The sequence below is a fragment of the Podarcis muralis genome, chromosome 16 (assembly GCF_964188315.1).
Source record: "Podarcis muralis chromosome 16, rPodMur119.hap1.1, whole genome shotgun sequence".
Taxonomy (NCBI): domain Eukaryota; kingdom Metazoa; phylum Chordata; class Lepidosauria; order Squamata; family Lacertidae; genus Podarcis; species Podarcis muralis.
The window spans coordinates 4,512,258-4,522,853 of NC_135670.1; the positions used below are offsets into that span (position 1 = coordinate 4,512,258).

Genomic DNA, 10,596 nt, shown 5'->3' on the forward strand with positions numbered 1-10,596 from the left:
TTGTTTAGTCCAGGCCTAGCTGGACCTTCCCCTGTGATCTTAGACTGGGTTTTTCTAACACCGCACAGTGTGTGATTCTTTCCCCTGTGAACTTTGCGGCCTGAAAGGGGGACGTGTTGTTAAAAGGGGGCCTTGTATCAGCTGCACGCTGTTTGGTTGGGATGGGTGCCCACCCTTCTGGCCAAGCTGCCCGGTGCCCGGCCCCACCCTCCTCAATATGTGACCAGGAGGCCCCCGGGGCCTGTTTGTTTTAAACACAGCCGGTGCCAAGTCCCTCGCTGCCGTCGTGCAAAGTTTCGTTCGCCCACTCCTGCACCCCCCCCAAAACAAGTCCGTTCTCTCACCATTCCAAACCAAAGGAACTGGGATTATTTTGGTCGCTGGAAAAAACAGGTCAGCTTTGAAACAAGAAGCCAAGGATTAGCTCAGCGGCACGTCGTCTTAGAACCAAAAGAAAAGAAATCCAAATCTGCGTCCGAGGGAAAGGTCCCATTTCTGAGATGGATCAATATCTGACATGGTTTGTTTTTCGCTGCCCCCATGAGCTGAAGCCATGGGAGAGCGTCTCCCCACAAGCTAGCACTTTCCTTCCCAACTCTGGGACCCTCCAAAATTAGCGTTGGACTAGCACAGAGGTCGGGACGTGGGTGGCGCTGTGGGTTAAGCCACAGAGCCTAGGACTTGCCGATCAGAAGGTCGGCAGTTCGAATCCCCGCGACGGGGTGAGCTCCCGTTGCTCGACCCCTGCTCCTGCCAACCTAGCAGTTTGAAAGCACCTCAAAGTGCAAGTAGATAAATAGGTGCCACTCTGGCGGGAAGGTAAACAGTGTTTCTGTGCGCTGCTCTGGTTCGCCAGACGTGGCTTAGTCATGCTGGCCACATGACCCGGAAGCTGTACGCCGGCTCCCTCGGCCAATAAAACGAGATGAGCGCTGCAACCCCAGAGTTGGCCACGACTGGACCTAATGGTCAGGGGCCCTTTCACCTTTACCTTTTAGCAGAGAGGTCAGCAACCTAAGGCCCGTGGGCCACAAGAGGCCCACAGGGGTCGTTTAACCGGCCCACAAGATGCCCCCAAACCGAGACACCCACTCAGCGAGTCCCCCCCACACTGCGCTAAACCATCGCAGTGCAGGGACTTGCTTCCGTGGCGCCGGAAATCACATCTGCGCAGATGCCAGAAATTGCGGGTGTGGGCGCTTACACACATGGAGGGTTCTCCGCTGGAGTGAACTGGCCCAGGTGAGGTAAACCTTGCCGACCCCTGGACTAGGACCTGGGAGAGACAAGGCCCCAAATTCTCACTCTGCCAGTGGAACTCACTGAGACAAGATGAAGTGCCGGCATTGGGCGACAAGATCTGCTGCAGCGGCAGATCCCAGAGCTGATCTTCCTCTGCCCCCTGCCCTTGTTCCTGATGTAGATCTTCCCTCACCCCTTCTTCCCTGGGGTAACGCCTTTTGGGGGTCTGCCTCGGGTGCCAAAATATATTGAGCTGGCCGCATCTCCGAATGACCACTGGTCATCCTGGCTGCTTGGGGGTTGGAGTCCTGGCTACATTTGGAGGGAACCTGGACAAGGTAAGGTTGCCGCAGGAAGCCCTTGAGAAATTAGAAACAGGCCAAATCTAGGTAAACGTCTGTTCTGAAACCTGAATAAACTCTAAGCGTTGAGACGACAGCCATGTATGAAAGGCTCAACCCCCTGAGCCAGTTTGGAATGTTGGGGACCATTCTCGCCACGCGCCTTTAGCCTGTGGAACTCAGCACCACAAGGTGCGGCGATGGTCACTAATTTTGATGGCCATAAAAGGGGAAAGAGTAGTAAGTCAGAGAGAACTGCAAAGGTAAGCTTACGTTAATACGAGTTCTTTTGGTTTTATGAATCTATATATCATTTTTTTAAATGTTGTACGCTCTTTTTCAGGGGTGGCCAAATCCCAAGAGACTGTGATTTGCTCACAGAGTTAAAAACTAGCAGTGATCTACCCCCTTTTGGGGGGTTCAGGTCAAGGTTGTTGAGGTTTTTTTAGAAGGAAAGCCCTGTTTTTGGGGTGCAGGGTAAAAATGTTGAGCTTTTTTTAGGGGAGCCAAAGTTGTTGAGAGCTTCTTTGGCGGGAGCCAGTGATCTACCAGTGATCTACCACAGACGTCCAGTGATACCTGTTGGACGTGCCTAAATTAGATGACTGATTGGTCCAGAAACATGGTCAATAAATAAAATAAGAAAAGGCCTGTATGACCCCTTATTAACTTTTTTCTTTTTTCTTTTTTTTGCACCCATTGCACAGCTTGCACAACTAAGGCCCACTCTATTGAATGGATTTTGGCCTCTCCCACCCCACTGACTCCCTAAAGCTCATAATAAACCTTCCACTGCCTCTACCCCTGCCAGAAAATAATATTTATTCTTCATTTTAAACCGGTTCCAAATTAAATGCTTTATCCTGGAGACTTTGTGTCCTTTAGGATGTCGAATCGTGTTCATTATATGACCAGAACATGAGGCAGATGCGTCCTGTCATTCTCCGACTCCTCCGGCTTTCCAGGGGGCGAAGAGACAACCCCCCCCCAAAAAAAAAAATCTGTTCCCCAAACAAATGGCTGAGCGTCTATCTTGAGTGATGTGTCAGAGGTGCAGCTGAGCCAGGAAAGCTCCAGTCCTGCTGAGGTGCAAATTAAACCGTGTCTAAAAGATCTGGCACTGCAGACCGGCTGCAAGTGGCCAGTGCCAATGCAGAGGCGCACCCTGGTGGTTAAATACCTCTGCTGTTTTTGCTATTATTGGATGTTGTTCATACAATCTCCTTATATTCACCGTGCCAAAAGGATGTTGCTGTTGTTCTGCATGCTGTTATGCTTCTTCTCCTGTTGTTTTCTTATGTTATGAAACAGTTTTACAGTGTCTGGTGTTGAAAAGCATTCCTGCTTTCTCTGTTGCTTGCCACTTTGGGCATTTCCTGGAGGCATTTGTAAAAATAAAACATATGAACGAACATATATATGTTTTTACTTTGATTCTATGTTTTGTGGTTTTATATTTTGATTTTGTTCTGGGAACCGACCCGAAACCTCCCAGTATAAGGTGGTATATAAATTCAATTAAGAATAAGAATAAGAGTATTTTACGGCAGTCACCATCAGTGCTAGTAAAGGTAAAGGGACCCCTGACCATTAGGTCCAGTCGCGGACAACTCTGGGGCTGCGGCGCACATCTCGCTTTACTGGGCGAGGGAGCCGGCGTTTGTCCGCAGACAGCTTCTGGGTCATGTGGCCAGCATGACTAAGCCGCTTCTGCAAACCAGAGCAGCACACAGAAATGCCGTTTACCTTCCCGCCGGAGCGGTACCTATTTATCTACTTGCACTTTGACATGCTTTCGAACTGCTAGGTTGGCAGGAGCAGGGACCGAGCAATGGGAGCTCACCCCGTTGCAGGGATTCGAACTGCTGACCTTCTGATCGGCAAGCCCTAGGCTCTGTGGTTTAACCCACAGCGCCACCCGCATCCCTACCATCAATAAAACATCAGTCATTAAAAGCTTCCCTAAACAGGGCTGCCTTCAGATGTCGTCTAAAAGTCTGGTAGTTGTTTTCTTTGACATCTGGTGGGAGGGCGTTCCACAGGTTGGGCATCACCACCGAGAAGGCCCTCTGCCTGGTTCCCTGTAACTTGGCTTCTCGCAGCGAGGGAACTGCCAGAAGGCCCTGGGCGCTGGACCTCAGTGTCCAGGCAGAACAATGGGGCTGGAGACACTCCTTCAGGTATACTGGACCGAGGCCTTTTGGGGCTTTAAAGGTCAACACCAGCACTTTGAATTGTGATCGAAAATGTACTGGGAGCCAATGTAGGTCTTTCAAGACTGGTGTTATGTGATCTCAGTGGCTGCTCCCAGTCACCAGTCTAGCTGCCGCATTCTGGATTAGTTGTAAAAAACACCAGTGCCACCTATCCTGATTAATTTAGATTTTACACAAATCCAAAAGCAGGTTCTGTGGCACAAAAGGCAGTGCTTAATAATAATAATAATAATAATAATAATAATAATAATAATTCTCTAGAAATCTCACCAAGATCTGAAGGTATCTGGTTTGGAGGGATTGAATTAAACTTGGCCAACTATACAAGATGTCACATGCTATGAAGTCCTTTATTTTGTGATTGTCTAGGAAAGAATTGTCACATTGTTACATCGGTCATGTTACGTTGGTCACATTTCATTTGCCAGAAAACCTCTTTTCTGCAGTTTTCAAATAAACATTACCAACGATTTGGCACTTGGCCGTGAAACCCTAGTATAGTGCAACAAACAGAAGAAAAATTGATTCATACATTCAGAGGAAAAGCTTGCCCATGTTACAGATAAGTTATTGAGGTTGCAAAGCTGTTACATTGGCTACATCTTTTTGAAAAAACACAATAAAAAGAAAACATTTAAACAACCTCGGCCACAATGATTGATTGCTTCTATAGGGAAGGATCAAGGCAGGTAAGAATCAGCTTCATGTTAATTGGAGTTACATAATACTAGTCAAATCACACGCAGTATATATGCAAAGAAGCTGCAAATGTTACATTGGTCACTACAGAATCGCCCATCAATTCTTGAAATCGTAATTTGGGAAGCGGGACTTCTGGTCAAAACAGTTTTCCTTGGCGGCACCAACCATTAGGCAGCACTCATTCTGTTCCATCTTTACTGCGCCTTGCTTTTCGCACATCTTGTTCAGGAGGGCTGACCACTGGACCAGGAGAGAAACAGATGAGATGGTCAATAAGATGGCTAAGTAGGGTTTCTTAATCTGGGCCGACTCAGACCCTCTTTTTAATATGTGTCCAAATGGAGGGAGGGAGGGAAGGGAGGGAAGAGGGAAGGAAGGACAAGAAGGGAAGAAGGGAGGAAGGAAGGAAGGAAAGGGAGGGAGGGAGGGAAGAGGGAGGGAGGGAGGGAGGGAGGGAGGGAAGGAAGGAAGGAAGGAAGGAAGGAAGGAAGGAAGGAAGGAAGGAAGGAGAGGGAGGGAGGGAAGGAAGGAAGGAAGGAAGGAAGGAAGGAAGGAAGGAAGGAAGGAAGGAAGGATAGGGAGGGAAGAGGGAAGGAAGGATGAAAAGGGAGGGAGGGAGGGAGGGGGAGGGAAGGAAGGAGGGAAGGAAGGAAGGAAGGAAGGAAGGAAGGAAGGAAGGAAGGAAGGAAGGAAGGAAGGAAGGAAGGAAGGAAAAAGTTGGAAAGATTACAAGTCTTTCAAAGGATATCTAAGAGCAGTGCCCCCCTTACCCTGGAATGAGCCTAAGAGCAGCGCCCCCCTGACCCCACAAGGTCCCCATATTAAAGCAGTTGCCATATTTGTCAGGCCAAGGAGGACAATGAGAAGCACTCACTGCTTTCTGGGAGCAAGGGAGCTTCTCCTTTTCAGGCTGCCGGCAGCACTTGCCCAGTGCGTCTCCCAGATCCACGAGGACATTAGCCTTGTCATAGACGTTTGAGTAATCGGAGCCTTTCAGGCCCTGGGACAGCTTCTGACTCCCATCCTTGCAGATGTTCCCGATATTCCTGGCGCTGGGGCGGGCAGGTGGGAATTTTTCTGGCCCTCCTTCAACCCTTACTAATAATAATAATAATAATAATAATAATAATAAGAAGAAGAAATTTTATTTATACCCCACCCTCCCTGGCCAGAGCCGGGCTCAGGGCAGCTAACAACAGTAAAAATTACAGTAAAAACATAATAGGGGAAAACCAAAAAAAAAAAAAACAATTTAAATTACAGGTTAAAATGCAATTTAAAATGCAACCTCATTTTAAAAGTAGCCCATGGGGAAGATGAGAGAGAGAGAAGGATGGAAATCAAACTACGCTCATCCCAATAGAAGGAACACTGCCAAAGATGACGAAGGAGATTGGCAAAACAAACTAATAAACTATACTGGACACACCAGACAATTTCCCCCCCCCCCCTTTTTTTTTAAAGGGAGAAATGTTCAGGCATAATCAGTAAGCTTTGTGCATTGATTTCTACATTAGTCGAACTTTTAAAAGCTCACTTGTAGTAATATATATAAGGTTTTAAAATTGGATAGTTAAGAGTGATTCTGCAGACGTGTATAAATAAGTAAAAAAATACTTAAAAATTGTACCAGGAGGGGGAGTTGGAGGGAAGTCAATTAAGATGTATGATTTTGATTGTGATGTTCTTTGGGGGTTTTTGTTTTTTATCATAAAATTAATAAATTGTATCAAAATACAAGAAAGAAAGAAAGAAAGAAAGAAAGAAAGAAAGAAAGAAAGAAAGAAAGAAAGAAGCAACCTTTCTCTCGCCCTCTTTATATCTCTATTATTATTCATTACAGTGGTACCTCAGGTTAAGTACTTAATTCGTTCTGGAGGTCCGTTCTTAACCTGAAACTGTTATTAACCTGAAGCACCACTTTAGCTAATGGGGCCTCCTGCTGCTGCTGCGCCGCCGGAGCACGGTTTCTGTTCTCACCCTGAAGCAAAGCTCTTAACCCAAGGTTCTATTTCTGGGTTAGCGGAGTCTGTAACCTGAAGCGTATGTAACCCGAGGTACCACTGTATTCCATTTGTTCACCGCTTCCTACCAAAGTCTCAAAGCGATATATATAAAACAATAAAATACGTAGTAATGCCAATTCATATCAAATACATTGATTTGTTAGTATATGATTTTCTTTTGTTGCATGAGCTAAAATTTCTAAATGACTGTTTTCCTAAGAAACTAGCCCCATCCCCCAACACGGATAGTAGTTAGAAAAGAGACCCTCTAACCTCGTCCAGGAATCTGTATCGGTCGCTGTTTCATATCAACTGTAGGGAGAATCAGAAAATAAAGAGAATGATGCATTAAAATTTGGTGTTTTGTCTTGTTTTTAAAATTTTTTATTTTATTATTATTATTATTATTATTATTATTATTATTATTATTATTAAAATCCCTCCCTTCCTTCTCCAAGGAACCCAGGTCAGCAAACAGAAACACAAAGCTAAAACAGTGTAAAACAGTTAGATCGTTCTTTAAAAAACCCCAACAAAACTTATTACATTTGAAAGCATCTAAAAGCAGCTCCAGTTAAAATATTCTAAAAGCCTTTAAAGCCGAAAACATGGCTCCATCTAATGACTGTGGCGTTGCCAGGACTCGATGTTGTGCATAGGGGCTGTAGCCTGCTTTGCATGCAGAAGGTCCCGAGTTCAGATCCTGGCATCGCCAGGTGAGGCTTAGAGAGACTTCCTGCCTGAACACTCAGACAGACACACTGCCCCCGCCCCCGGTCAGGGGGACCACTGCTCTGGCTCAGCAAAGGCAGCTTCCGGTGTTCCTATTTGAAGCTGCCCTTTCCTCAGAACCATGAGGACTAGAGACTTACTTTATTTTAAAAGGGGAGTGCCACGGCTCAGCGGCAGAACACCTGCTTTGCACGAAGGAGCTTCCCAGTTTGACCCCTGGCACCATACAACCGTACCATAAGAACGTCCTTGACAACTTCCTTAATACCTGAGTTAAGGGATGCAGTTGCCTCTTCCTGGATTGGGGTGGGATGCATAGCTGTCAACTTACAGATTTGAAAATAAGGGACCAGCAGCCTTGAAAATAAGGGACCAGCAGCCAAAATAAGGGACCTGCAGCCTCACCTGTTCCAAGCACTCCAGTCTTCCTGTCCTCCTGCAGTCTGGTCAAACTCATGCTGGTCGCTTCGAGAACACTGTCCAACCAACTTTGTAACCAGAGGTTCAACTGAATAGAATCTGAATCACATGCACCACAAGGCCTATGCAGCCTCAACTTAAGATGGCCCCCCCTGTCTGGCTTTGCACTGCAAAATTTGCAGCAGCACGTCCAACAAAATGGCTTCCAGCATTCAAAAACCCCCTCAGCTTGCATTAACTAGCCACACACAAGGCATGCAAGCTCCACCCCCCCAGTCGTTCTTAGACTTCTTATTGGATGAGCAACACAGCCAAGCAACACAGTTGGAGCCTCCCTCCTCCCTGGCCGGCAGGGAGGGAGGGAGAGGAGCTGCTTCCTTTGAAATTTCAGGGACATCATTTAAGGGACATTTAAGGGACATCCATCAATAAGGGACAGCAGTGGGACATGACGCTGGAATAAGGGACTGTCCCTCCAAATAAGGGACACTTGACAGCTATGGTGGGATGGGGCTCAGCTAGAAAGGGAGGTTTTGTTCAGGGCGGGTCCTACCGTTAGGCAGAGTGACATGGCTGCTCCCAGCGGCAGGTGGACTGGCGCAGGGAGGTGTTGGGGGGGGGGCTGCCCTGCCCTCCATCTTGCCCAGTGGAGGATGTGAGGGGGGGGTCCTACGCCAGGTATAGCGAATGATCCTAGTAGACATAGATTCATAGAGCTGGAAGGGACCAACAAGTCTCATTGAGTCCAGCATCTACTCTACAAATGTGACAGTCCCTAAAAAATTATGGGACCTTTTTGTGTGAGTTTCATACGGATGTAGAAATGGCCACGTCAACCAGCCCATAAATTGGTTAAATAAATTTGAAGAAACCTGAGAAAAGGCAACTCCCCACAGCTACAGGCCCACAGGTATGCAGGTGGCGCTGTGGTCTAATCTTGGGCTTGCCAATCAGAAGGTCAGCGGTTTGAATCCCCATGACGAGGTAAGCGCCCACTGCTCTGTCCCAGCTCCTGCCAACCTAGCAGTTTGAAAGCACACCGGTGCGAGTAGATAAACAGGTACCGCTGCAGCGGGAAGGTAAACGGTGTTTCCATGCAGTCTAGTTTCCATCACTGTGTCCCATTGCCAGAAGCGGTTTAGTCATGCTGGGCACATGACCCAGAAAGCTATCTGTGGACAAAGGTCAGCTCCCTCAGCCTGAAAGCGAGATGAGTGCCCCAACCCCATAGTTGCCTTTGACTGGACTTAACCGTCCAGGGGTCCTTCCCCTTTTTACCTTACAAGCCCCACATGTCAAGCCCTTTCCACAGGAAAGGCTCCCCAGTGCCAAAGCTCAAGTGGATACTGTCCCACCACACAGACTCAGAGACCTCAGTGGACGCAGGCAATGCAGCCTCCCTATATTTCATTCTCTCTGTCTCCTCCGCTTTTTATCTCAGACACCACCACCTCTTGCTAAGTCCCAGGTTTCTTCCTTCACTTCTCTCTCTCAAATTTCCTTTTCTTGTGTGGTAGGCAGTATAAGACAAGTCTCTCTCTCTCTCTCTCTCTCTCTCTCTCTCTCTCTCTCTCTCTCTCTCTCTTTTTGAGGCAGGGTGGGAGAGGGCAGGCTCATTTAATTTGATTTGATTTACTTTTAAAGACATTTTTAATTTGGGTTTTATACACACACACACACAGGGATGCGGGTGGCACTGTGGGTTAAACCACAGAGCCTAGGGCTTGCCGATCAGAAGGTCGGCGGTTCAAATCCCCGCGATCACGGGGTGAGCTCCCGTTGCTCGGTCCCTGCTCCTGCCAACCTAGCAGTTCGAAAGCACATCAAAGTGCAGGTAGATAAATAGGCACCGCTCTGGCGGGAAGGTAAATGGCGTTTCCGTGCGCTGCTCTGGTTCGCCAGAAGCGGCTTAGTCATGCTGGCCACATGACCTGGAAGCTGTACGCCGGCTCCCTCGGCCAGTAAAGCAAGATGAGCGCCGCAAACCCCAGAGTCATCTGCGACTGGACCTAATGGTCAGGGGTCCCTTTACCTTTACCTACACACACACACACACACACACACACACACACAGAGAGAGAGAGAGAGAGAGAGAGAGAGAGAGAGAGAGAGAGAGGTGGAGTGGGGAAGTGACTGTGGGCACGGTCGCTGACGCAGTGGTGGCTGGTCAACTTCAGACATGTTTGGAGGAAAAGGAATATCTGGACCCCCTTTCCATCCGGCCTCAGGTCTGATTTGGTGCCCAAAGAGCCTTGATGCACTGCCTGGTGACCTCTGAATAACGTCTGCCCTGCCATGATGCTCAGGGAAACCAACACTGTGTCATCATCTTCCAAGAAGCCTGCCTTGCAAGGGGTCATTCTGAAGCCCACCCACACTGTGCCAGCTTGCAGATCTCGCTTGGCAAGCTCTCTCCTTACCCCGCAGAACATCCTGTACACGTTTGCCCTAGTCTGGAACAAAGAAAGGGAGTGGGAAGCAAAGCAAGCGAAATCTCAACTTGTAGTTAGTGATGGATTCTCTTGTAGGTCTACCTGAGCCTGGAAGAGATTGCCCCAGGACGAACCAAGAGACCAGGAGAAGGACCTGTATCTTCATAGCCATATTGAAGTCGGACGGAATTGGCTTCTCTCTCCTGGTTTGTGGTTCTGGCTCCAGACAGTTCCTCTCTGCTCCTTCGTCTCTCTGCTATAGGTGCTGCTGGTTTTATAAGCTGCTGGGGGGTGGGGGTGGGGGAGAATGATAAACTGTTGCTGAGTGTACCCAAAATACAGTTCTGTTTAAAGGTCTTTGTTGGCTTTAGGCATTTTTTAATATATACTTTAAAACATTTTGTTCTTATATCCTTCTACGTGGCAGCTGATCTCCCTTGAGATTACAAGCCACAGAGACTCACATAAAGACTAGGAAGTGGAAGAGAAAAATTTATAAATAAGT

At 47.7% G+C, this 10,596-nt stretch overlaps 1 protein-coding gene across 1 annotated transcript; it reads right to left on the minus strand.

Moving 5' to 3' along the window:
• Nucleotides 1-4,198: 4,198 nt before the first annotated feature.
• LOC144325764 (extracellular matrix protein 1-like) lies at nucleotides 4,199-10,369 on the minus strand. Its single transcript, XM_077920017.1, has 4 exons — nucleotides 10,194-10,369; nucleotides 6,781-6,819; nucleotides 5,376-5,599; nucleotides 4,199-4,741 (listed from the first exon to the last, which is right to left on the minus strand). The coding sequence occupies exons 1-4, from the start codon at nucleotides 10,261-10,263 to the stop codon at nucleotides 4,598-4,600; spliced, it is 477 nt and encodes a 158-aa protein (XP_077776143.1). The 5' UTR covers nucleotides 10,264-10,369; the 3' UTR covers nucleotides 4,199-4,597.
• Between the last annotated feature and the right edge of the window lie 227 nt (nucleotides 10,370-10,596).

What these genes read in the sequence shown, in the direction of transcription:
- LOC144325764 (XM_077920017.1), bottom strand. Translation starts at nt 10,263, where the DNA reads ATGGCTATGAAGATACAGGTCCTTCTCCTGGTCTCTTGGTTCGTCCTG. An exon ending in GATACAGATTCCTGGACGAG is followed by an intron (nt 5,600 to 6,780) that starts GTTAGAGGGTCT and finishes TATTATTATTAG; the next exon opens with TAAGGGTTGAAGGAGGGCCA. An exon ending in TCCCTTGCTCCCAGAAAGCA is followed by an intron (nt 4,742 to 5,375) that starts GTGAGTGCTTCT and finishes CTCCTGGTCCAG; the next exon opens with TGGTCAGCCCTCCTGAACAA.